General features: G+C 44.9%; 1 protein-coding gene across 37 annotated transcripts in view; it reads left to right on the plus strand.

Annotated features, from left to right (window-relative positions):
• The window catches only part of RBFOX1 (RNA binding fox-1 homolog 1), a 2,045,752-nt gene that overhangs the window by 1,661,260 nt on the left and 356,797 nt on the right, over window positions 1-27,695 (plus strand). For 3 of the 37 annotated variants that reach the window (XM_053213116.1, XM_053213108.1, XM_053213113.1), the window contains exon 1: window positions 7,068-7,334. The exons of 30 other annotated variants lie outside the window; for them this stretch is intronic. In XM_053213116.1, the coding sequence (XP_053069091.1) occupies window positions 7,191-7,334 (144 nt within the window). In that variant the 5' untranslated portion in view covers window positions 7,068-7,190. Of the gene's footprint in view, window positions 1-7,055; window positions 7,335-27,695 lie in introns of those variants that run through there. 4 more of the 37 variants (XM_053213111.1, XM_053213115.1, XM_027042986.2 and 1 more) reach the window with 4 other exon arrangements.

Below are 27,695 nucleotides of genomic sequence, written 5' to 3' on the forward strand. Positions count from 1 at the left end.
GGGACTAAGACTTGGGTTTTCAGATTGTATGTTTGGTGAGGTGAGATCTTGAGAACCAGGATGGTTTTCTGCTGAGTATCTGATCCATTTGTTATGTACGTTCGATTTTTTCAGACTGACCCAATTTTGTTCTGAGTCCTGACATCCTTCCTAGCTCACCACCAACTATTAGCTGCCTTTGAAGGTGCAGTGATAACGCCAGGGACTGAGAATCCCTGTGGTTTCTCTTGCCTGTGTGCCAAGACAGGACCTTGGACGTGTTAAGGTCAAAAGGGATTTTTCCAGAACTTGAGATGTTAGAGGTGAAGTCACTTCTAGTAGGAGATGCTTAAGGTGACTCATGTTGCATAAAGATAAATATTTCTGAGCATTTATGGGGTCAAAGAACCTCGTAGCCAAGCTTATTACAGAGGAAAAATAGAACCTTCTGCAAGGTTTGTTTGCCTTCTGATTTGTTCGAGTTCCATCCAGAAAGTCACAACACAGAGAGTGGGTGGGGTGTGGAGGCTTCCCAAAGTAGACCTCCCCACCCACTTGTTCATTAGGAGAAATCACCACTTAGCTGTTTTTGTCTTTTCCGCCTACTGTCCCTTGTCCCACGCTCTTACATTCTGTCCTATACACTGGAAACAGACTCCCACCCTCTCAAGTGCCAAACACTGCACTCTCCCTCAGCATCACCTCCTGGAACCTATTATTTCAGGAAGGCTCCTATGGGAACTTAGGTTGTTTGTTTGCTTTGGTATTTTTACATTTGGGGTTCTGTCTGCTGTGTCTGGGGTCTCTCCTGAGGGGTATCATTTGAATGCTCTGATAGAACATTGCCTGTATTGCTTGCAACTTTTGTCAGAGGAGGTGATGGAAAGGCATTGGCAAATGAGAGTGTTTCCTTTTCTTCTTTTAAAAAATTGTATTTGTTTTTTTAATTTTATTTATTTATTTAGAAGAGCTTAAGGTAGACTGTGGATGGGGTGGGACTTACCCCTTCAGTTACAAGTAGGGACTAGAAAGCTAGGGAAATTGCATACTCTGAAGTTTGGTGGCCAGAGTGACTGATAGGTTCCTGAAAGAGGAAATCTCACAGCTGTATAGACACAGACTAATCCTTCAGAGTAGTGCTCGTTAGGTTTAGATGTTGCAAACAATGATGAATAAAATGTTGATGATGACAATGATGATTCTTTAAGAAGTGTCTCTACTGCTTGATAGCGTGATGATGGAAATAATATATTCTGCCTTCCCTGTTCAGCAGCCCTGATCGAAACACTGCCTGCATCCCTTACTAGTAGGTCCAAGTGTACATATATTCGTGCAGCCTCAATTTCTTCTTGTGTAAAGTCGGGCAATAAAAACCTACTTTCCAGGCTTGAGGGAAGCTCAGAAAACAATAGAGTAACCATATTGGCCAGAAATAGCGTCTTTGCATGTGTTACCCTAGTCAGTCCTCAAAAAGTAGTCACAGTCATGACATTTTATGAGATCTAGCTGTCGAAGAATTTCGTTGACCAAGACTAATATGAAAGTTTGTGTTCCTTTGATGCATCTGCAAGGTTAAATAAACAGTTCTACTCAGAAGACCTGGGTGGCAGAAGGGTAATGTCTACACATTTTCACATAAGTGCCGTAGCATTTGAAAGAATTCTCCAAAAAATGCATTTGGAATTAGTTGTTTTATGAATGGATTGACTTTGTTGGTCTTGTCTGAGTAATTTTAAACAAAAGAAGAAGAAGGAGAAGGAGGGGAAGGAGAAGGAGAAGAAGGAGAAGGAGAAGAAGGAGAAGAAGGAGAAGAAGAAGAAGAAGAAGAAGAAGGAGGAGGAGGAGGAGGAGGAGGAGGAGGAGGAGAAGAAGCGGAAGAGGAGGAGGAGGAGGAGGAATGTCTGTGTCATCAACTACTCAGAGACTGAGAATAAAAGTAATGCAATGATAATAGTTACTAGTGTGTACTGAGTAGTTGCTAGGTGATAGGCACCGATCTCAGGACTCGTGTGTTTTACATTATTTTATCTTTTAACAACTTAATTAGGAAGGCAAAATTATTATCATTCCCTGTTAGAATGAAATTGAGGTTTTAAGAGCTTGTAACTCCAGAGATATTTAACAGCAGCCATGGAAGCATGAGACAGCCAGGACTGAACGCCTAGGCAGTGAGACTCAGGAGGATGTATTCCCCCCCGTGCAGTATACTGCATGCCCTCATATGAGCCAGAAAGAGTTCCCAAATACTCCCTCATAGCGATCGTATTTCAGGTGGCCTGGAATGAACAGAGCCTAACCACTATGTCATTGAGGAAAGCAAATAAACTCTGAGGATCCCACAAATTCAACCCGTCTGACCTTTATCAGGTTCCTCCCCTTGTGAAAGGCGTGCGGCTCCCTGGCTCAGGGAACTCAGAATTGAGCAAAGTGTTTGGTTTGTTTTGCTGCAGTGAGGCTGTTGGGGTGAGGAGGGTGTTATTCAGCCCTAATGAGTATGACTGTTTGTTGTTTTCAAGCATCCCCACAACGGTTCCCACGTATTGTTGATTCTTGGTGTGCCAGAGCTCGTGCTAAGAAGCACTTTACATTCATTATCTCGGTGGTTCCCAAATGCTGATCCACAGATTCATCTGATTCCATAATGACATTTTCAACAGACTGCAGCTAAATGAGAAAATTAAGGGCAATTTAGTGAAAATTTTAATAGACTGAAATTTAATCAATTTGAAGGGCTGTCCTTTATTTTGAGATTATGTCCTTCTTACTTTTTGCTATAAAATGCCCTTTCCTTTATGAAATGATGATGATGACAGATGGGGTGTGTGTGTGTGTGTGTGTGTGTGTGTGTGTGCGTGTGCGCATGTGTCTTTGTGTGCGCGTATGTACTAACTTGGCAAACAGTTTTTAAGTTGTTAATTTCATGCAGCGTCTCCACTGGTTTTAAAGTTGTGTTGTAATAGTCCATGAATTAGGTAGGAAAAAAAAATTCTGAGACCCGTTTCAATTTCACAAGGGAGACATTATTAGCCCCATTTTACAGATGAAAAAACTGCCTAGAATACAGCGTGGACAGCAGTCAACCACTAAGTGTCCTCCAAGTATTTGAACAAGTAGGTGACTCAAAGTGCTTGTGGCAGAGATAAGTCTTCTGAAGATACTTTCTCATATTACTGAATGTTGGACTAGGGAGCTGCCCATGCCAAAATTTGGAAGTGAGAGAAAAATACTTCTGAGCCACTCCTGGACATTGTCAGAGAGCTAACCCCAGCACAAGTAATTATATTTAAGATCAAGAAGTCCTGGAGTGCCTGGGTGGCTCATTCGTTTAAGTATCCAACTTCAGCTCAGGTCATGATCTTGCACTTTGTAACTTCGAGCCCTGCATCAGGCTCTGCGCTGACAGGTCAGAGCCTGGAGCCTGCTTCGGATTCTGTGTCTCCCTCTCTCTCTGCCCCTTCGCTGTGTGTGCTCTGTCTCTCTCTGTCTCTGAAAAATGAAGAAATGTTAAAAAAAAAAAAAAAGAAGATGAAGTCCTGCTTTCTGTCTAACTGGAGTTTTTCTTGCTCTGGGACATGGAAACCCCCGTAGAATATCCCACTTTAGGGAAATGCCTGCTCTTTTGACAGCCTTAGGAAGTTATAATAAGGAATTATGAAAGAGAAAAAAGAAAATGGAAGTGATTTATTTTATTCTTTTAAGTAGCTGGTAAATTTGAGGGAAGGAAAAAGTTACCAACACTGTTGTGTGAGTCAAATGAAAACTTGAGCAGTTGCCTCTGCCTAAGGAATTTTTAGCTGATTGCTGGTTTTCTGGCGCTCTCTACTTCCTACAGGGTATGTGTGACCATTCAGTTAAGGGTCCTTGTGGCTGAAAGGCAGGAGGGTGACCCTTGAACGTGCATGCACTATATACACCCAAGTGATACTGAGTGCCCAGGATATTTTGTAGAGACAGAAGAGTATTTTCCTTCCCCACTTCTCCCATTTATTGACGCTGAAGAATCATTTGGGGCTAGTGGCATTGATGTGGCTCTTTCCCAGTCTCTTTTGAGATGGAATTCAAAGTCACCCTCCCCAGATGCTGCTTGAAAGGCTGGCAGAATTTTGTCATCAAGTGAGCAGTATTTGCAGATACGGCATTACCTTTTGATTTAGGGTCATCTGATGCTCTGTTCCTGATTAACGTGCACTGATATTAGCTGTAAAATCTTTCCTGCGTGATCCTTTATGTGGCTGCCACACTGGGGGTGGGGGACATGCCTATTTCTACGTGCCATGGTGTTCGCATGCACTTGAGCAGGCACGTTTGGACATGGATGTCTAAAGAATGGCTCCAGATAATTTTGAGATGAATTTAGAAGCTCTGGATTCCATGGTTTCCATTTGCAGACTTCCAAGATGCCTGACTGGGAAGACCCAGGTTTAAGGGCAAGTCTGAGCCATTGTTGCAAAACAGGTCTGTAGGAATCCAGTCGCCACTGAGGGTTTTCCACTTTGGAGAGAAAACGGACCAGAAAACCAGTGTTGGCTCAGTGCAGCTGAGAGCAGTTATTGGTTCTTTACATAATGTATTTGTTTTTCATTAAACCATTCAGATAAGGTCTTATTAAAGTGCCATGTATTATTTATCGTGTTTCTTATGAAAATGAGCTGAAGGGAAAATTCTGTCCTCTTCTTGGGGCATTTGTAAGCTTTTCGAATGCCAGCAAGAAAAAAAAAATGAAGGAAGGCACGGTGAACTCCTGTCAGTACAACAAACAGAAAAGCATGGGAAGGAGAATGGGGAGCCAAAAGGCAGAATCTTTGACCTTTTATTTATATTCATTTATATACATGGGTATGTTTTGTAGAGTGGCTTTCCCCTTAATTCTGTGAATTGCACAATAAAAATAAATAATTAAAAAACAGGCAGAAAGTAAAAGAAAAAGAAAAGAGCAAAGCAGTTTATTTGTACATCAGACTTTGTCCAATGAATGTGATTTGTGAGACAACAGCAAGGATTTTTCAAACTAAACACTGCCCCACCCAGCAGTGTAAAACACCAGCCCACACCCTCCTAGTCCCCACCCCTCCCGCCCCCCCCCCACCCCCCCACCCCCGTCTCAACTTCTGCTTCAGGTTAAACTTGCTAGGGTGCCCCTTCTAAATTGATGGAATGTGTCAGTTCCATGGTGTTAGAAGGACTGGTTTTGCGAAGTGAGTAGAAGGAAAAAAGCCTGGTCCAGTCCTGATGTTGGCATAGCAAAGACTTTATAGTTATCGATGGCATTTCAAAACAGAACAACAAAAAATGGAACCGTGGAATAATTAATTTTCTTTCCTTCAGAAAGCAATTTGATTAGCCTGCAAAGTTGTGCCTTTCAAGCTGATGGCTCAGTTCAGAAGCTGTCCTTTGGCTGAAGGGTCTCCATGAGCCTCTGGGAGGGGTCAGTGGGAACATCCCCCTGAGGCCATCCCCTGGTCCTGCCGGAGATGTTCCTTCGCAGGGTCCTCTCGTCACTCTCAGGATGTGCTGCGTCCTGCAGGACCCTCATAAGCCCCCAGGCAGCTTTCTCACAGGGAACCCAAGAATCAAAAAAGATGATGTTCGGACAGCCTCTTGCCCTGAAAAATAAAAGAAAATCCAATCACTGGGTCAAAATCTATTTCAAAAAATATGGCTACTATTCCTGATGGTGGTTTTACTGCTGCCAAGAATCAAGAATGTGCTTTTTTTTTTCCTGTGGGGACCAACGATGCGTTAGAGTCTTAATATTTTCTTTTGATTTGCAGATCACATCCTATTTTATTGCATAAAGACTAACGAAATCTACTAATGAATAATTATTACTTCATAAAATACAGGGAAGGGGGAGACCCCTCTGCAAGAGCAGAATGCTAATTTGGCCAAGGAGGGCTGGCCAGGCAAGAAAAAAAATAAAATAAAATAAACCATTGTAATTTGCCCGCTGCAACCCACAGAGTAATGGCTTATCAGACACGGACTTCCCCACCCTGTGCATGTATAATTTGAGAAGAGCAAGGATTCCGGGCTGGAGAAGCCCCCTCGCTTTCAGCCGGGGCTGGCGCGGTCCAACAGGCTGGACTTAACACCCCAGCCAGGGCGGTTTCCCCATTCAGCGGCTCCAGCCGGTTCCAGTGCTGGCCGCTCGCTGCCTGCACAGCCGAGGCGAGGCGCAGAGCGAAAGCTGCGCCCCAAACCCCGGGGGCGCATCGCCGCCTCGCCGCGCAGCCGGGGGTGGGGGGCCCCCAGAATCCGCCCTGCCTCTGGCGCGGCAGCCCCCAGCTCACTGTGCCCCCAGCCCCTGGGGTCTTCTCAGCACTCTTACGAAGGGCGGGGGGGGGGGGGGGAGGGATCCCATTTCTCTGTGTTTATTTGCCAACGAGTCGGGCAAACAAACCGCCACCAAAATCTAAGAGTCTGGGTCCCAGCTGGGCAATCGCATTAATTGTCCCCCTCGCCCCGGATGCTGGCGATGTGGGGCGCTCTCTCACTTCCTCACCCGCCCCGCAGAGATTTTTAGCAGACACAATTTGAATTTTGGTGAGTCGTTTGAGAGAGAAAGAGAGAGAGAGAGAGAAAGCAGAGGGGAGGGGAAAAAAAAAAAACCAACCCTGCCCCTGGACCCATTTGACAAATGAGGAGGCACACAGCATCAGCACCAACGGAGTGAGCCTCAGTGTGAGTCAAAATCTCTCTCTCCCTCTCTCTCTCTCTCTCTTTCTCTTTCTCTCTCTCCTTTCTCCCCTCCCTCTCTCTCGCCCTTAGCTCTCTCCCCCCACCCCACCCCCCAGCATCTACAGGAGGACATCCACCCCCTTCCCCCTTCCCTACAAGTTGCCTTTGCCTGTCTTGTCATCTCCACGGGGGGTGGGGGGCGTGGGGTGGGGGCATCGTCCACTTTGCGGGGCATCAGAAAGCAGGCCCAACAAACCGGGAAAAGGGTACCACCACGAAGGCAACAAAATAGTTTCCTGGCCCTCTGGAGTGTCTTAGTTCAGGCGGGTGAACAACGCCAGGATCTAGCAAACCCGAAGGGAAGGAAGCCAGTGAGGAGGGACGGGCGCGCGCGGGGTGCGGCGGGGGGGAGGGAGAGAGAGAAAGAGAGAGAGAAGAGGAGGGACGGCCACCGGGGTTTGACTTAGATAATCAGCAAAATTAAAAAGGAGGAAAAAAAATTGTAGCGACCAGGCAAAGAGCCGCGTGATTGCATGCGAGCGTCCCCACTCCTGCTCGGCGGGCGTCAGAGAGACACGATGCAGCATCCTCTGACGGGGGCCACCTGCGTGGCGCTCCCCAACGTGGGCATGTGTCCCCAGCTCTCGTGTGCCTTGACTTTTATGTACTTACAGCAGGTAAGGCGCGCTCTTCCCTCGGTGGCTGCCTCCCCCGCTCGGGCTCAGCGGACTGGGTGCCCGCATCGCTGGGCTGCGCTTTGGACCCTGGAGGGGGTTGAGGAGGGGGCTTGTGCTTTCGGACAGGAGGGGTGGATCCGCGCCCTTCTCTTCTCTGCGGAGCCCAGCCGCCCCGCGTCCCGCTCTGTCTGCACCTCTCTGAATACTTTGCCTGGTTCCGAGCCTGGGTGCCCGGAGTTTAAAATTGCAAACTGCATTTTCTTTACTTGTATCTCTCTTGTGTCTGCGTCCGGTGGTGGTGTCGTGAGTCTGGGACCCCTTGGAGGCCAAGTGTTCGGACCTTTGTGTAGGCACTCCCATGCCTGGAGTTTTGGTTTAGCTGTTTTGTAACAGGGAGGGAAAAAACATGTATGTAGGGGTGTGTGCTCAGTATTTCTTTTTTTGTTTGTTTTCTTAAGTTTGTCTGGGTTGTGCTTTATTCAGTCTGCTTGGGATCTGAGCCTTTGGGTTTCTGGAGCGTGTCCGCCCTGGAATCTGCCTCCAAACTCCCTGGCCATGCTGTGTTGAAGCCAGTGATTTAGGATGCTGTCTTTGTTGGCATGTGTAAAGGCGCTTTTTTCCCCCTCCTCCACTCCCCCATAATGGTCTTATAGAGGGGCTCTGTGTTTGTTTTATTTTCCATTCAGTGTATGTACACCAGAATCTTTCATTGTGTTTCTCCCTGTCTTTCTCTGGGTGTTTCCCTCAGACCCTCTCTGCCTCTCTTTTCCTCTTTACTAATAGGGCTGCTGCTTAAGTTGGTTGCTGGGGTTGGGAACCAGGCTCCACATCACGTTTGGGGAGGAGGGGTGACGAGTGCAGCTCCCTGTCTTGGGGCAGAGGCTGTCTCTGTGAACTGGTAGGGTTCGAAGGATTTTGTCACACAGGTGGAATCGTCTTCCCTTCCCAGGATCACGGTCCTGCTCTGTGAAGAGTTAACCATGGTTGTAGTCATTTTACCTGGTTTTCGATTGACTCCCTTCGGGAGTACCATTTGTGAACTGTGTGTGGTTGTAGCTGACAAAACTTCCCTTACAAGTATTCAGAGGGGCCTCCCTCTCCAAAGACCCTCATTTCCAATATGTGTTGTAGGAATATATGTGTTCATAAAATGTCAGTATTCTGTTTTGAGCATTTGGGTAATCTGTGATCAAGTTGGTTGCCTCCAGAAAATGTTTCTAAGGCATATTTTCTGTTGGAAGTCTTTTTGAGAACAGCCTTTTCTTTCTGTTGTTTGAATATCTTAGGAAAAAATTGGCTTATCCTTTTAAATATTGTTTTATTCCATTTCTCATTAAGTGAATTGTGCCAGGAAACATTTCCCACGAGCCTATTGGTAACATATTATGTGATTCATCTGCTTCTATCATTTCTGTACCTTTGCCGTGAATGACTGTGTGTGTGTGTGCGTGTGTGTATTTTACACCAGATACCCACCAGAAGAATATCCTAATGGCCATTTCTACAGATGCTAAGCCACAGTTGAATTTAATCAAATTATTAATATGAGTTGATCCTTTGCCTCCTATATTCACTTCTTTCACGTTATTTGTTAATCAATTTGAACAGCATTACTTAACAAGTAGAGTGCTATAGATACTCAGTATTCTCACTGTTTCTTTATACATCATTCTTCTTTAAACAAATTGATATTTCATCCTGCTAGGTTGTTCAGTGGGCTTGCTCTCTTTAGGCACACTTAGAATGGAAGATGGTGAGTTTGAGCGAGAAGTTATTCTTGCCATGAACAGGACAAGTACATGCGAGAAACGCAAGTGTCATCAGTGTCTTCTAAGAGGGAAAACATTTCCGCCCTGGAAAGAGGAAGCCTGATGGGGAGTTTGGCAGCCATAACAAATATTTAGAAGTGACTAGAGCAGCATCATGGTTCCATATGAAGATAGATGGAGGTGGGTTTTACAATGTGCTTTGGGATATACCCCCCTCCAGAAAGGGTGGGTAAGGCTTTCAGCGAAAGTGTTGATAAGGTGATGCCGTGACACAGCATCAGAACATGGGGTGTGTGTGTGAGTGTGTGTGTTTGTGTGTGTGTGTGTGCATGTATTTTTTTCTGAGTTTCACTAAATGCCCAAAGTAGAATACAAGCAGACAATTATTTTTGCCTGTCTGATTGAGAATCGGGTTTTCTAGACACACCTCCCACCCTGCCTAAGGCTCACGGTCAGGATGGGAGAGCCGTACCTTTAGGTCATCTCTCCTACCTGGTGCTGCCATGACAGTTTGTATAGAAGTCTCCTGTCGTTGCTTTTATGTAGTAGTTCGGACAATTGGCTGATGAAGGGTGTGAAATAGTTCACTTTAGTCTCTACAGACCGCTTACTGATGCAATCTATACCTCTCGTATCCATACATCGCCACTGTATTTCCTATCTGCTATTAAACTGTAGCTATAGGTTGTATCTCTATTTAATTTTGATGATCAGAGGGCTCATGTGTACTCTAAGAGCCCGTTGGTCAAATGGATGAATCAGGAAACATCTGTGATAAATAACCCCTTCATTAGAAACATTTTATTTTTTTATTATTTAGAAATAAACATATTTTAGGAGTCTTTGTCATTGCAGATCACCAATTACATAAGAAAATAATTAAAACACAATGATCTTATTTTGGAGGCTTTATGGTTCTGTTTCATAAATGCACACACTGTCATCAGGGGCCACTGAGCCTTCACTGAAATATATTCTTCTGGAATGAAGTTTCATGTTGCACTCGTCATCTAATATCTAAGGAAAATTACTTCATCATTTGCTTTCCTTGCCTCAGCCATGACATCCAGGCTTTCTTCCTAAACTCTCCCAGATTTGTTCCTGAGACAATTCATAAAAACAAACATCAGTTGGGGATACCTCAATACCTGAGTTTACTGTGAATGACCAAGTGACCATGACATAACCCTTTTGCCACAAAGAACTTATTTATTCAGACCAAAAAAAAAAGAGGCAACTGTGGTGTTTAAATTATTTGACTGATTCTGTTTCATTTATTTATATTCCCCAGGAACTGTGCTTTAGAAAGATACTTCTCTCCAGTTATGATTTCTTTTTCTTTTTCTTTTTGATCTCTCTCTTAACATCGAAGATAGTACTACAGCTTGGAATTGCAAGATGGGATAATGTTGAATAGTTCTTTTGGTATGTAGATATTAAATCCAATTGATGCCATCACGTGCATATCTACAGTAGGTAGACATGTAGCTACGCATCCATATCCTTCTAGTAGATGGCATATTTCTCTTTCTTGTAGACCATTCTCAGGTGGAAGGGACAGGCAAGTAGTGGAACTTCGGGCTTCAATCTTGCTGTCCAGGGAAAGTCCCTGCTTCAGCCTCCGTTCTCGATATACTGCAGTGACTTTATCTGGTGTCTCCTTCAATGGTAAATCGTCCTCTCCTATGTGAGAGGAACTTCAAACCCACACATCCCCAGGACACAGTCTTCCCAGAGTTCCAAAGTGGGGACCCACTGAAACGTTGTTGCTTTGGGGGAAAATCCCGAATATAAATTCCAAATCTGGGGCTTTGCTTAGGAGCTAGGTCCAAAAAGAATGTGTTCTGTTTTTTCACAGAGAAGCAGGAAACAACCACACGCATGCATGCACGTACACGCAACACAAAAATCTAGGAATGCTTTCCCCTCGTAAGTCCCAGGGTGCACACCACAGCACATCCATCACAAGGTGAGGTATGGCGAGGCTATGGACGGAGTGGACGAGGTTCATTTTGTGGCGCACGGTGCGTGTCCCGTCTCCTTCAGAGCTGTGATTCACACCGAGTTCTAACTCCCTGAAAGAGGATAAGTAGCATATTAACTTAGTTTTCCCTATTTCTCCACCACTGTCAGTGTCTCCCAGTCCCGTTCAAAGAAAGCCTCTCATCTGTCAAATCTTATTCACTCAGAACCTTTTTATCAGCCTAAATTAAAAAAAAAAAAAAGTCAAATGCTTAAAATCCACATTAAAGGGGGGGGGGGGGGAAGGGCCTTGAAAGTGGGCCATGCCACTGTCAATATCCAAAGATTGGTAATTTTTCCCACTTAATGATGATCCATGTGGTTTGTTTTAAATAGTGAAGTGGTTTGTACAAAGGGTAATTCCTGGTAAATGAAGCCATTGCTCACTGTGGACATCTTCAGATCGAAAGCAATTGAACTGAAACCTGCATATCAACCCTTTCTGTCTTTAATTAGAAAGTGGTTCTCAGAGAGGAGTCCCAGGGAAGGTGGGCTCTGGGAGTGAGGCATAAGGAAGGGGGGGCGGGTGGCCCCCTTGCACCACCCACAGTTATAAATTTGGGAAACGTTCGGTGGGCCATAACAATTATGGCTGCGTAGAAAAGTTCAATTCTCATTCCACTTACTTACCTGGCGCTGCTCTGTCGGATGATTTATAGGGGCCAAATGGCGTTTTATCACCCTCTTTCTTCTTGGCTTAATCCCTCGTTGATTTATTAGATTGTGCTGTGGATTGGGGGTAGTCAATAGTGTCAATAACGCAGAAAAGAATTAGGATAGATTATCTTCATGTCTGAATTGTTTAAGGAATTTAAGTGGCCGGGATGAGCACGCTTCTAGGCCTGGGTGACTGTCTGATGGGACACAGGTGCTCCTCTCTTTCTAGAGAGATCCTGTGTCATAATTTGGCGAGTTAACCAATCTTCCTGGGTTCCCTGATTTTTCCCACAAAGGGAAGAAGGCCTGAACTGTTGGGCTCTCGTCAGCCTGCTAAGGCCCGTATCTCAGGTGGGCTGGCGATCGTCCTGTGTTTCTCCCATTTCGGGAAGCTTTTGCGAGGCAGGGGGTGCGGGTGAGGGAGGGGGCTGTTGACCGCAGGGTTACCTGGGTTGCCTCAGCTTTAAGATTATTTAATCTGACAGTCACCGGTGGAAATTGTAAGCATCTGCTAGCCCGCAGACCCGAGTCCTGCGCCATTCGGCAGCCCTGCCTGCCATTTCGCGGCGGTTTCCGCGTTAGAACATACAGGCGGCTGCTTCTGCCTCTGCCCGGGTGGAGAAAGCCCATGTTATTAGCGCTCACGCACCATCTGTTTTCCTTACAGCTGGCCCTTGAGTGATTGTCCGGTAGCTGATGGACTGAGGGTAGACAATCTTTTTTAGGGTTTTCTGATTCATTTAACCAGGCTCTCTGCCCCAAGAGGAAACATAATGCTTGTTTATTCATATTGGCCGGGTAAAAACAGTGTAGTTTGTCAGGCAAATAATAGTCTTCTGGATGAGAAAGAAATTGCAGCATTGGAAACAAAATCAGGTTGGTGCGTCGGTGCCTAAGGGGGCTGGGTGATGCGCGGGAGATGTCATCCCGTGAATGAGGCAGAGCTGACAAAGCGTGGGTGTAATTGCCCCATCTGCAGAGACCTTTTTAATGGACGAGGAGAGGTGTCCCAGTGTGCTGTTTAATTCAATTAAGAAAAGCAAAGAAAGTTCCATTCATCAATAAAGTTTCCTATTTCCAGGAGCTCCCCGAGAGAACTTTGCCCGGCTGAGCACTGGCCTGTGGCTGTCTGCATGATGCGCTGGCCCCATTGAGAGAGGCTGTGTCACACAGGGTCAGCTCTCAGGCACAATAGCTCAGGAGGGCCCTGGCCCTGGCCCTTCAACCGTGCTGAGTACTAGCGAGCTGGAGAAATGAGCAGCAAACCTGTAGACCGCTCCTGCCGGGAGGAACTCAGGGAAGGGACTTTCCAAAGGATCTGAAAATCCAATATCTGGGGCTGGAAGAGTAGGAAAGAACTTTTATGGCTGGAACTTTCCGGTTCCTGGCCTATTGTGGCCCTGATTGATTGGTCCTGGCTGAAAAAAAAAAGGCAGATGACTACCCTCTATGGCCTGGGATTGCCACTTCTAATTCCTCTCTTGCTAATTTACATTTCTTATATTTGTTAAGCACCAGACACTTACAGAGCACTTTTGCCATGCTTTTTCTGACCTGTTAGACTATAAGCAGCATGATGGCAGAGATGTCTCCATTCTGGTACTGTACCCACAATGCCTAGAGTAAAGTCTAATACATAGTAGATACTCTGTGAAAAACTAAAGTGAGAAATGAATGAATGCATGTGCACATTTGGACTTTCTAGAACCTTGTAAGCAAGGGGAGCAAGTGATTTCCAGTGCTTTCCACAGATACATATGATAGCACATTCAGTCCTCTAATTCATTCTTTCATCTGGCCGTGCAAAAAAAAAAAACAAAAAGTTTACCTCACATTGAGAATATTGCAGCAAATCAGTTAGGAGATGTCCCTGCCACCATGAATGGACGTTCCACTAAAAGAGTAGATGATACAAAAGTAAGTGAATCCAGAAGGCATTTTCAAAGACTGTGGGGAGTGTTCTGCAGGGAACAAATAGGGTGCTGGGTACAAGTAAGTGCGTTGTTTTGGGGGGGGGTGTTGGTTGTTGGGCTTTTCTGTTGGATGAACCAACAGGGGTCTCAGGAAGGAGGTGATGATTTCCTGAGCTGAGCATAAAAAAACATTAGGTGAGTGACGAGTTGAGAAAGGTGTTCCAAGGATGAGGAAGGGCAGGTTCATAAGCCTCAGGGAGCAAAAGAGGCATAGGGAGGCAGTTCATGGTGGAGGTAGGTCGTGTGCTGGCGTTTCAGCATCAGTCAATAGAACACAGGCTTTCTGTTCTCTTCTGGCGCCATATTGAAATGAGGGGAGTGGTAAGGAGAAAGGATGGAAATAGATGCCTTTTGAACAGATAAGAGGAAAGCGGTCCTGAGTTGTGGAGAAACCCTTGGGACACTTGGAAACACCTTTGTGGGTCAGAGGTGGAGAGAGGGTTTTGAGGGGAGCCAGTTTTGAGGGGAACATATTAAGAGGCCTGTTGGTATCTTCTGTCAAAACCCCATAGAGGTGCTTATGACAGTGGGCTTAGTACACTGAGAATAATAAATGTGGTCTAGTGTTTCTCAAATTTCAGCCATTGAAGCATCCCCTTCCAAATATTGACCAATCCCCTCATCGACATGTCAGCATTGTAGTATTATCTACTTAATATTTAAAAATTTTTTAACATTTATTTATTTTTGAGAGACAGAGAGAGACAGAGTATGAGCAGGGGAGGGGCAGAGAGAGAAGGAGACACAGAATCCGAAGCAGTCTGCAGGCTCTGAGCTGTCAGCACAGAGCCCGATGCGGGGCTCAAACCCATGAACCGTGAGATCATGACCTGAGCCGAAGTCGGACACCTAACCGACGGAGCCACCCAGGCGCCCCATCTACTTAATATTTAAAAAAAAAAAAACATATATTTTGAACTTAAAAGTGGACTTGGCCAAACAGAAGATAATAAATAAATAAATAAATAAATAATAAATAAACAAACAAATAAATAAATAAATGTCACAGAACCACCGCTGTGATATTATCCTTTTTCCAGTGTTGTTTGAAATATTTATTCATTCCCATGTTCATTTCATTTGTTCCATGTTTGGTGATCTAGAAGGTGCCGGCTGCTCTTTTAGGTGTTCTTAGTAAGTAAAGGCCTCTGTCCTCGTGGTAGGGCCATGAAGTTGCTCATCCATGTGCCGTCTTCTGAACCATCAATGTAGGGCCACACTTTGGGAAACACTGGCTCAGTCCGTTGGATTTCCTAGGAATCCCCTGTCACAATTGCTCCTTCCTCCTCTGACCCATCGGCAAACAGCAAGATGCAGGGCTTCTTTTTTGTGTTGCCTCTTCTGGCAAGGCAGGAGTTCACGGTTAAGGGAAATGACTATGGATTTAACACCTACAGCCTGCAGCGGGCTTTGAGATGATGGGGCTGGGGAGGAGGGCATGTGGTAGTCTCTAACTTTCGACCAGGCTCTAGGTGAGAACGGCCAAAGCCTATTTTCGATCCTGTTCTTTTTGTTGTGTTTAAATACACACGGAATCAAAAGTAGGAATTGGAGCCAGGGTGACAAGCATTCAGGTTAGTGTGTGTTCCCAGGGATGTAATGACTTTTTTTTCTCCCCCCTTTGCAATTCTGGAACAAAGTACAGCTGCTCTAGGCTTTAAGTGCCTCAGATTTCCCAGTACTGATGAGTAAATGCACAAAAGGTTTAGTCTTAATGAGCCTTTTCTTTTTTGGCGTTTGATGTTTGCCCAGGATTCACCTCCAGGACTAGATTCCCCTTATCAAAAACAACAGCATATATCCCCCCTCTTCCCTTCGGTAGCTGTGCTCTCTGTTGCTTTGCCTGAACCTAGGCATGGAGCGAGCTGTGCTCTCATGCAGGGGTAAGGACTGACAGCTGAGAGATCTCTCCCCGGCAAGAGGAGTCTTTCATGAACAGTGAACGATACCAGCAGCTTAAAAACAGAGCGGATGATGGCAAGGTCCACATTTCCTATTTTTGGACATATCCAGCTGTCCATCTCAAGTGTCTTACAAAATTCAGATGAGAAACCCACATCATTTTACAACCAAGTGGTGCCAGCTTCCCTCAAAGTGTGGTTTAAAAAAAAAACGGCATCTCTGGACTGTGTATAGAAGTCATGAGCTGAGGGCTTAATCCCAACTCTGTTATTCAATTAGCTGATCTGACTGGATTGAGCAAAGGGCATGTTGCTTTACTTGATTTGGGGCTTTCATGGTTTCTTCAGAAAAATGAGGCTGGGGAGCACCATTTCGTAGTGTCCTCCGTTAAGATTAAGTGTGATACAGATTTTAGAATTGAGCAGAATTGTGTTACTGCCAGAACACAGTAAGTGGCCACTAGATGTTTGTTGAATGAATGAATGAATGAATGAAGTTAAACAATATAGCATCTGTTTATCGAAGCTGAATATAGATGTTTATTTTCCATTTCTCCCAAATCCACACTATGAGTGCGCTGGTGGCCCTACCAAGGCACAAGGAATCCGGGGGTCTCCCCTGGGTTCTCTGGTCCCTCCTGCCTGTTCTGGGTGACTGTTCCCTCCTCCTCCAGTCAATTGTCAGTCCTGCTGGTGGTGTTGGATGTAATGTGACTGCACAGCTCAATTAATGCTCTGTGACAGGAGGAGGGAAAATAAAAATTGTCTTGCTCTTGTCAGTAGGAAAGTTATTTACTTTCAAAAGCTGACAGAATCACACTGCAGGGGCTTCCTTTATTTCCATGCCGAATGTCATTATTCTGTGATGTAGGGGACTTGGGCACACTTCAGGTTTGTCCCCATAAACTTTAATGTGGCAGAAGGTCTGCTGCAGTGTAGATCGTCCCCTGGGAGAGTCCAGGGACTTCCTTCGGGGTGCTGGTGGTACCTGGGTGCTGGGCTCTGGCACCTGGAAAGATGCCCAGTCTCAGAATGTCCTGTCCAGTTGCACATGCAGTTACAGACTCTGGATCTTTCCAGTGAGAGGGAACATATATCTCACTGCCCCTGATCCTTTGTCCTCTTTATTCTGAGGCAAAAGAGCAAAGTGTGGGAACTCCTGGTTTTAAATCAGTCTTCCTCTGGGCCACTCCTAGAATTTCTAGAAATGCAAAGGTGCCTCTTACAAATGACTTTGCTTTCGTTCTGTTGTCTCTACTTAAACCCTCTGATAGGCTCTTTCATCCTGACAATCTGTATAAAATTCTGCATTTTCTTTTCTCTCTTCCTCCCCGCCCCCCTTTATTTTTTCCCTAAGTATTTGCAATGAGTAGTTAAACTAGGAAGGGTTGAACGGAGAAATTCTTTCCTTCCCGGTGCAATGGCAGAACCTTCCACTTGGGGTCTCCATTTAGAACATGTGACTCAGGATTCTGTAGAACTGTCTTTTTCTTTGCCTTCTTTTTAGGTCTGCTTTCGGTTCCATTCAAAAACTGAGGCTTCTCTGTAAGCAGTGGGAGATGCCGTCTGGAAGACCATGTAGGTAGAATCCAGGGAGAATCCAGCCGCCCTTGCAATGATGATGATAATAATAAAATAATGAATATAATGAAATAATCAATAACTTCTGTGGAGTGCTGTGAGACAGGCACACTACTAAGCATTTTTACATGGATTACTTCATTGCATCCCCCTTGAAAGGCCTCTAGGGAGTAGATGAGTATCATTTTAGTTTTAAGATGCGGATATGAGGGTAGAAGGGCTGGTGAGTAAACACAGCCAGTTTGGCCCCAGAACCAACACATGTGCCCGTTATTCTTCATTGTTCCAGTGGCCTGCCCCGGGCTGTACAGGTCACCAGCTCTGTGCCATCTCCCCAGGCCTCTGCTGGGCCATCGCCGTCCACTGGACAGGGTTCTCAGGGCTCTTTCCTTTAAAAGGCAAAACTTGTCAAAAGGCGGAGAGTCCGGAGGTCTTTCAACTTTGAAGCTGTTTTTGTGACTTTAGTTTTGAGTGATTAGGATTGTTGTTGAATACATGGCAACGCACACTGAAGCTTTCAGACTTGGGGAAGGTGAGAAGAGAGAGCACGGGGCTGATGGGAATCTTCCGCTCTGAGAATGATGGAGTGCATTTCTCCGCAGCCAATTCCAATCCCCAAATCCCCATTGTGCTGACGAGCTCTCCAACTAACACAGGAAATGCAGTCACAGCCCGGCACCATATTAATGATTTATACACCCCGCACCAGTGCTTTTGTTCACTTGCGGGGCCTGGTCATGTTAATAAAGGAATTTCTGGGAGCGGGGTCCCGGCTTGCCATGCTGTATTGCTCAACACGGTGCAGGCTGCTCCATAAATCAAAAGAATTTAGTGCTTTACAACCTTCCTGAGCTTCAGAGATCATGTGTGCGTGTGCGTGTGCGTGCACGCGCGTGCACGTGTGTGTGTGTGTGTGTGTGTGTGTGTAATCAGATTCACCTAGGGACATTTTCACTGCCTTTCTATAAAGAATGAATGAAGGAGGACTACAATCTATTTTAGGTGCTTCAGGGTTGATTGGTCCGTTTCACAGTGTTATCAGGGACCTATTTGTTTCCCATTTGGTGTTCATGCTTTATGGTGTTGTCAGTGAAAATGGGCTGACACCATTTTATTAGCATAACGAGATGCAAAATCACATTAGAATCCCCCTTCCTTCTGGAGCATCGAAAACAAGAGACAAGGGAGCTGGGAGGTACCAGAGGGAGCGCCACTATTTGCTACAAATCAGTAGGAAATTCAGGTGTGCTTTAAACAATGGGAGTTTTGAGGCTTAAAAAACAAAAACAAATAACTTCAGTTATTCACAGAAAAAGAATTCTGCTTTGTTTTGGAATTGACTGAGGACATCTGTTTTCTAAATTGAGGATTCTGGATCTAGGAAAGTTTCTCCTGTCTAGTAAGCCACAGAAAACTGATTTTAACCTCAGCTTTTTTTTGCTAATGAGAAGGGGAAAATGATATGATCAAATGGTATATTGGATGTTCAATGCCTCTTTCAAGATATCTGCAGAGAAAAACACCCTGTGGTGGTGGTGTTTTTTTGTTTTTGTTTTCTTTTGTTTTTGTTTTTGTTTTATTGTGCTCCTGATCTCTTAATTATATCATGCATTACATTTTGTGTGTGGTTGTATTTTTTTTCCCCTGTAGAACTGAGAACTGAAAACCTAACAGAAATCTGAGTAGGAGTTTGAAGGAAAAAACAGAATATTTAGAAAATTGGAATGACACTTAAGTATTCTATCCAGTAGGCTTGTATGTGTGTGTGTGTGTGTGTGTGTGTGTGTGTGTGTGTAAGGTGAAATCTTGATTTTGGGAAATGTGCCTGACTTAAAAAAAAAAAAAAAGTGAGGCTTTCAGGAAATAAACATGTCAATTTGGTTGAATTCCTAAATAATGCATGAAGGAGCAAACACTGCTACCAGTGAATAGAGCCCCAACAGACCCCCACCCAAGCCAGGGCTTGAATTTTCCTTTATAAATGTGAAAGTTTTGGCTAACTGGTTTTTATTCACATTTATGCTTATGAGAAAACTAGAAACGTTTCTGGAAACCGTCTGGGGTCTTAGAAATAAAGAAATTGAGGCAGATACTCAGTTTAAAAGGCTAGCTTTTATAGTCTGGTCTTCCTGAAAAGTGGAGAGCAGGATGTACGGTTTACATAAGTAAATAAAGAACGTTACCAAAATTTTTCGTCACAGGAAATATGAGACAGCATTTTGAACTAAGAAAGCAGGTGTCCGGCAAATGCATATTGTAGTGATTTTTCTGTTTGCCTTTGTCCTCTCTTATAGGACTCCGTGAGTGTCTCATTGTCTTTAATTATGTCTACGAGGCACAAGACAGCAGTCAACATCTGCTCTATTGTTTACTTGGTTTACATATAGCTTTGATGGGTTATTAAACAATCTATTTTTCAAACCGAAAACAGAGAAACCAGCCGAACCCATATTATGGCATTTTGTAAAGACCCATTATGCAATTAGCACTTGGGATTTTGGGATTTGTGCAAAGCTGGTGATTCACCCAAATAAACATCCTTTATTCTGATAGCTCTTCTTGGCTTTGTGAAAAATATCAATTTCTCAAAAAATAAGCTCACATTTCCTCCTTAATAGTGTAGCATGCCAAGGAGATGATGTGTTAATATGAGGGATGGATCCTTCACTTTTTATATGAGAAAAAAAGCAACTATCCAAAATAATGATGTCTTTAATTCAAGCCAGCAATTACTATATTACATAAGACAACTAGCGGCTTACACATAAGACAGAGTTTTGAGAGTTTATCTGATCCTATGGGAGGAAAGAAATGCTGAGTTTTTAACCATTTATAGAATGTTCCCTATACTTCATGATCTATTTATGAAAGACGTATCGAGTTGTCTATAGCAAAGCATGTGACATCCATAATGATTAAATGAGACCTCATCCCCTCACTTAAGTAATTGGTTAATAATTAATTCACTCGCTCATTCATTCAACAAATATTTATTTAGCCTCTGCTCTGCCTCAGAAATTGGGTTAGTCACTGAGGGTACATAGGCAAGGAAACCAACTTCATTTTCCTTCACAGAGCTTCCAAGTTTCTGGGGAAGGCAGGTAATAAGCGATCCCCATACGAGTTTGTATTGCAAGTTGTGGTAAATGCTCTAAAAGAAAAAAAGGGGGGCGGGGTCCACAGACAATAGTAGCAGCTGCATTCGAGGATGAAGGGAGCTGTCTCTGAGGAAGTGACATTAAAGCTGGGATGAGGGAGAAGGTGGGCAGATAGGGATTGGAGAGCATATGTACTGAGGCGGAAGGTGCATGTGATGGCTGTACCACTGCTGGGCATCCTCAGGGAACGGAGTAATGGCCAGCGAGCCTGGAACACAGTGGGAGAACGGAAAGAGGCAGAGGGGGCCCAGAAAGAAACCACAGGGGCTTGGAAGCACTGATGGGGGGTAAATTTTACCCCGAAAGGAATTAAAAGGGAAGGGCAAGAACAATAAGAACTCCCAGCAGACGACAAATACGATTGAACTTAGCCTTTAAAAGGGCCAGTTGGGCTGTTCTGTGGAGAACAGATTGCGGGGGGGCAAGATTGAAAGCAGAGCCCTGGTAGGAGGCCACAGCAATACATCAGGTGCGCCATGCCAGTCGCTGGATCTGGGAGTTGACAGAAGAGACGGACAAGAGTGAAAGTTTTGAAAAACAAGCCTCATATTCTTTGTGACACCCGTTCATCCCCAAAGCTGGTGTTCAGGCAAAGGAGAACAAATAGAACTTGCTGGAGGAGACACCTGAGGGCTTTGGTGAGGGCGGCAACATCTCAGGAGGGACTGATCTGGGGTGTATGGGGCCTCACCAAAGAGAATTCCAGGCCAGTTTCAGCAGATGTCAGGCCAAAGCTCCCGGATGGTGCTTGGCCAGAGCTCAGAATCTCAGCAGTCGGTCTTGCACATTGTTTGGTAGCAGAGTTACCACATCAAGGTCATAGCGCAGCTCCACGGGGCGGTCCCTCACATCCTAGCAACAAACTTCTAATATGGTGGGTGAGGAGTGGAGAGCCAGTTTGTTGAAATGCCCAGGGGGCATTGCCTCCACCTGCCGCCTCCAGAAAAGGGAGCAGGGCAGTTAAATGCATTCCCATAGGTGTCAGGCAAAACGGGCTTTGAATCCTTAAAATGTCACAGATCTTACCGACCTCTGACCCGCCGCGTGGACAGACTTCTTCACTTCTCTGAAGGTCGCTTTCCACATTTGTGAAATAGAGGTAAACCAGGATCAGTCACACAGGGTTGTCGTGAACGCGGCATGAGTTCGTTGGTAGAGCGCCCAGCAGGTGGAAAGGGCTCAAGAAGCCCTGGTCACTGTGGTGAGGGTGCTGGTAGCGACGGAGTTAGTGATGGTGGTTATGACGGTGGAGATGGAGGGGGTGGCGATGGTGATGGGGGTGGAGTGGTCCTAGTGGTGATATCGGCGGTAGTGGTGATGGGTTGAGATGGTGAAGGAGGTGGTGCTGATGCAAGCGACAGTGGCAAGTTGGCAGTGACGGTGGAAGTGGTGACAGTGGAGGTGTGCAGGAGGTAGTGATGAGGATGTTTGTGGACGGCAGTGATGCAGATTAGGATGCGGCATGGTCGTCTCATCCAGGAACACCCGAATTCGCATGAGGTGCAGCTCCACCGTTTGCCCTCTGTGTGCCCATTGGCCAGGTACTTAACTTTGCCTTGTTTCGGTTTTCCCATCTGTAAAATGGGGGTGCTGATATACATTGTTGGTCATGATGATGGCTAAATAAGTCAACATTTGTAACGATAAAAAAAGCAGCGCAGCATTTGTTCTGATTAACTCTCCAATGAGCAGAGAATGTTTGTTAAATAACAAACCAGCAGAGAGCACAGCCTTTAAAAAAAAAAAAAAAAAAGAGGTACCTCAGTGGTTTCTGGTCTGCCTCTTTTTCTCGATTTTGCTTTTCATAGCGAGCAGGAAGGCCGTCTTCCCCTTTCCTCCACTGCCAGACCCACCCCCTTCTCTCCATGTGTTCCGAGTAGAACAGGTGTGTGGTAAGCCAGAGTCCTGGCAGAGTGCAACATGAGAAAGACTCCCAGTAATTACAAAAATAACAACAAGGGCTGCTTAGCGAGGTAGGCAAATGAGCACACCACTAGGCAGAATGATAAATAGCGCTTGCAAATGTTAGGTCCCAGTGGGAGTGTGGGAACATATGGGGATAAACCACACTGAAAGTTGGGCATCATTGGTAAGTTTTACGCGGTTAAGGAAGGCCGCTCCGGTGCCAACTTTTGTTGGTTTTTTTTTTTTTTCCTTTTTTATCCTAATTTTAAATCCTTCAGTTCCCTTTTGTCCCTTTGTTCTATTTCAGTCCTAAAAAGAGCATTTATCTTTGAGGCCAGCCACAGAGTCTCCAAGGAAGTGAGGTCTGGGGGGTAATCCTAAAACAAACAGCCACCCTGGAATCTGTGAATTTCCACCCTGAGCTTTATTCAGTATTCTTGGGGGAGATGCAAATGAGCACAGTAAATACTTTATGGAATGCTGACTTGTAGAGTCTGGATCCGTGGTAGGTGGGTGTGCAGAAAAATGAGTACCTAAAAAAACAACCACCCCAGGAAGTTTAGAAGCATTTGGAGAAAGGGAAAACAGATCTCTCCACCAAACATTATTTGAAAAGAAGAGATGTGGACTGTGGTAGGTTGATTTCAGGTTGATGTTTCTTGTTTCTGGGTCTGAATATAGTTTGGAGATTGTGCAGACTGTGTTGGCACGGCCCCGCAGCAGTGGGATTTCTCTGGAAAGATCTTTTGGAATTCTTGTTCATGGCCCATGCAGTTTTTTCTAGGACTCACTTAGTAGATGCCTCACCATGGATGCAGTGTTTGTAATGTGGGCACCTGAGTGTTGGTGCCCGCTTCTCTGTAGATTTCTAGGATTCCTTACTTAGCAAGTACATCAGCATCCTTGGTAGTGCAAAGCATGCAGAGGAAAGAAAACATTGTTTGGAAGCAGGTAGGCATGGCTTTGGCTATGGCCTTTCCACCCATCTAGCCAAGAATGATGTAAAGTCCCTGCATTATGCTTCCTCATCTGTAGAAGGGGCAGGTATGAGTACCAATACCAGAGAATTGTTAAAAGATTAAATGAGTTAGTCTTTGAAGTGCCTGCAATGTTATTTGGCACTTAGAAAAGTCTGTAAGAGTTTGTTTAAAAAAGAAGCAGAAAGTATCTTCTGTGACTTCCCTTTGTGCCCGTGTATGTCTGTTGTTCTTACCATCACTGTTGAATCAGTCCAGAATCTATTAGTTGTAAGGGGCAGAAACCTAACTCAAACTAGCTTAAGCAAATATGGGGATTTGTTGATTAATGAATCTGGAATGCTTGGGGTCGAACAGCGAGCCATAAGTAAGCAGTCACTTAAATGCCTGGCGTTCATGTAAATGGAGATGATCATGCTAAAATATAACCACCAAGAGTGAAGCTCACACACATAAAAGTAGACCCAAGCCCAAGGAATATTTTTAGCACATTGCTACATGATTTAGAGTACTCTCCCCAACAACCTTGTGAGGAAAGTATTATTACCTCTAAATTTATAAGTGAATTAATTGAGATTCAAAGAGGTTAAGTAATTTGCCCAGGGAAACAGAGCCAGGAACTGTCAGATCCAGAATTTGAACCTTAGTATGGCCCCATCATCTGAGTTCTTAGCCAATATGATACATTGGTATTATAATTAAAAAAAAAATAAGCTTGTTTTTCACTAGTCAATTTGAGATCAGTGGGAATTTATATACTTTTTTAAATGTGTCTTTTCCTGGACAGGTAGCATAGCAGTGAATTACCTGATTCTGATTCACCACTCACAAGCTATGTGATCTTGGGCAAGTTACTTAACCTCTCTGTGCCTCAGTTTCCCTACCAGTGATACAGGGATAATAACAGGACTTACCTTAAAAGATTTCTATGAAGATTAAGTTAGTACATAAAGGGGTTAGATAAACATTTAAAAAATTACAAAAAAAGGGGGGCACCTGGGTAGCTCAGTCGGTTAGACGTCTGACTTCGGCTCAGGTCATAATCTCATGGTTCATGAGTTCGAGCCCTGTGTCAGGCTCGATGCTGATAGCTCAGAGCCTGGAGCCTGCTTCGGATTCTGTGTCTCCCTTCCTCTGCCCCTCACCTGCTCATGTTCTGTCTGTCTCTCTCTCGAAAATAAATAAACATTAAAATTTTTTTATTTGAAAAAATACATAAAGGGGTTAGAGAGTATCCAGCAAATAGTAAATGATATATATGGTTTGTTGAAAAATATTTAAAGATAGATTGTAACATAAGAAGCAGAAAGGAAATGACTCACTTGGGGTGGTTCCTCTTTTGATGTCCCCAGAGTGTCCCAGAAGGGCACTGCTAATCTGGGAAGTTGAAAAGCCCACCTGTCAGAGGCTCTCCATTGCCACCAGCTGCCCGGCCATGACATCGTGAAGAAACCATTTGCAGTGGTCAGCCCCTTGGCTCATCCTCATAGGTGCTTAGCTGCACAGCTTGGCACAGCTTGGCTCTCAGTCTCTCCTGTCTCTGTCTTCTCTGCAAGAATGGACTGCAGAGTCTCTGAAATGCAAGCATGTATTTCCTACCTCCATTCTCCCCCAGCACTGGTTTGGTCAGCACCCTACTATGCCTATCACCCGCTCATTGGCTTGTTAGTATCCGTCTCCTGGCCTGGGGCTGGAGGGGATAGCTGAAGCAGAGAGAAGCCAGACCCCAACTTGGGACTATTGCTCCTTACTGGATAGGAGCAGCTAAGGATGTGTGTTTGGATTCCATAGTGTGTGGCTTGCTTTTACAGTATGGAATACCTTAGCACTTTCCCAAGTTGTTTGACCCTCTTACCTTTTTGAAAACCTCATCCCTGTCGAGTTGTGGTGAGAGTCCTCTGAGCGGCAGGCACACATCCTCAAAGTCACGGTGCCGGTAAGCATGTCAACATGATTCCCCATGAGAACAGGCACCTGAACTGTCACCAGGAGCCTAACTTAAGGGATTCTGACCCTACCCACACCTTTCCTTTAGCAGAAGCACAGGCACATATTGGCCACCTACTTAAGAATCTGATAGAGATCCGGAGGCTCCTCAAGGGTCCACAGATGAATTTCAGAAGGGCCATCAATCCCCTGTAATGATATGGAAAATTTGTGAGTTATGTGCAGTTTTCTGGAATGAAGGCAAAATTCTCAGAGTGGTCCATGCATCAAAAATACGAGCTAAGAGCCACCACTTGTCCCCAGAAGATGCATTAGTAGGAGAGAGAGCCAAGGATCAGACAGCTCTGGAGGTTGAGATGGTGCTTTAGCATCACAAAAGCATGTGGCGGGCTAATCTCTTGGGTACTCTTCTCCTGGACCACCCTCTTTTTTGTCTGCCCATGCTCACTCTTTGCTGGTGTTCCCATGTGACCAGCCCACCTCCCTGTGCCTTGAACCTCCTGTGTTCAGGAGGTGTTTCCCTACTCTCTGACGTCTTGGGGGAGGGGGAGGTCTGTCCTTCCCCAAGCTTTAAAGTGTCCTCCAGCTCTCTGTCCTGGCTTTACTGTGTCTTCCTTTATCTCCAATGACTATTGAAGTGGTTGAGATTGAGGGAGGGGTTGAGGGTAAAGGAGATAAGAAGGCCACTCAGCTTAAGTTTAGTCCAAGCCAGCATTTCTTAGAATATTTATGTGGGGTCACATGCCAGCAAAGGGCTTCACTGAGTAATTAGCAAGCAGGGCTCTGCCACTCCCATTCAAGGTACAACTCATCATTTACCAGCTATATTTCCTTTGTCATTACTTCACCTCTCAGTGTCTCCGTTTTCTTGTCTGTAATGTAAGAAAGTGAGCAGAATCTACTGATAGACCTATAGGAAGGGTAAACACAGGGAACCCATGTGATGAAATTGGTTCAGTGCCTGGCACAAAGCAACCATTGGATATTTGTTCAAATGGTAGAATTATGGTGATGAAGAGGAGGAGGTAGAAGAGGAGGAGAAAAAGGAAAGGAGAAGGGGTAAAGAACTTTGCACAGGATTGACACATAATTAATTCTCAATAGCCCAATATTCAAGTAGATAGATGGATGGATGGATGGATGATGGATCAATGAACAGATAGTCCATTGGTCATCAAGTAAGTTTGGGAATATCTGGATCAAACAAGGTCAAACAGGTTTCTATTCTTTTTCCTGGCAGGACTTCTCAGGTGCCTTGCTATGTTAATAGGTGTCACAAATCCCCAAGAGGGAGAGAGGGCAAGCTGAATTTCTCCTACTTCTTTGGTCATGGGATTCTCTTTACAATGAAGCTTGTGTTATGCAAAGGTTGCTGGGGGGTGCAATTCCAGGCGCTTAGTCACTAAGAGGAGAAGGATGCACACAGAGCTCGGGTGTTTCAGCCAATTCACAGGGAGTAGAGTATGTGCATGGGGTTTGGGCAAAAAGTCTTGGTTGTGAGTTCTGGAGACTGTGCTATTTGGAGTGTCTCCGTGCCCAGCTCCTGCAGGGACCTGCAGCATAGACGCAGAAGATACAGGGAGGGCACAAAGCAAAAAGCCAGGGGAGCAGCCGATTATCATCCCCTTCTGAGAGTCCCCAGAGAGCATTTGTTTGCCTCAAGCAAGGTCAACAAATTCTCAAACCCAGTTGCCATTCATTCCCAGACAGGTCAGGGGTCGGTTCCTGAAGCATTGTTGATCTCAGCAGAGATGATGTGTGGGGTTGATATTCTTAGATTTGCTCATTCAGCCAGTCAGTCTGGCTTTCAGAGGAGAATCAGGTCAAGAAGCGCTTAATGAACCAAGCAGAGCACTGTGCTGCCTCTACCGCTGGGGGTTCGAGTTTCTAATGATAATCAGCAGCCTCCTCACTTACAAAACCTACTGGAATTTTCTTTGTGCATCTTCATAACCATTTTTGGAGGTAATAGGGTGACCCAGTGTCCCAGATTCAAAGGTGCTATCTTCATCATCCCTGTAAACCCTCCATTGACATTGGAATTCTCGTCTTTTGGTTTCATCATTGTATCTTCCATGTACAGAAGCCACACACACACACACAAACACACACACACACACACACACACACACACACACACACACACATCCTTGTTAGCCCCTATGTCTTAATTTATGATATAGAGCACAAAAGGAGGAGGTAAGTTCTTACACAAGAAGGCACATGGCAGGTTACTTTTGTGAGCACTATTTGCTTTAACCTAGTACAGGTTGACCTATTAGAGGTCAAAGGGAGAAAGGATTTTGATACTCCTGGTTTGAAGGAGCCCTGATTGGGGCTGGTTTGATCCTTCAAAACAAGCTATTGCTAATGCTGTTACCATTACAATAGCTACCAGCACCCTATTAAATGAGTGTTTGTGATGAACCAGTCCCTCAGCTAAACGTGTCTACATGTTATTATTTTTTAAA

The sequence above is a fragment of the Acinonyx jubatus genome, chromosome E3, assembly GCF_027475565.1.
Source record: "Acinonyx jubatus isolate Ajub_Pintada_27869175 chromosome E3, VMU_Ajub_asm_v1.0, whole genome shotgun sequence".
In the NCBI taxonomy this organism is placed as follows: Eukaryota; Metazoa; Chordata; class Mammalia; order Carnivora; family Felidae; genus Acinonyx; species Acinonyx jubatus.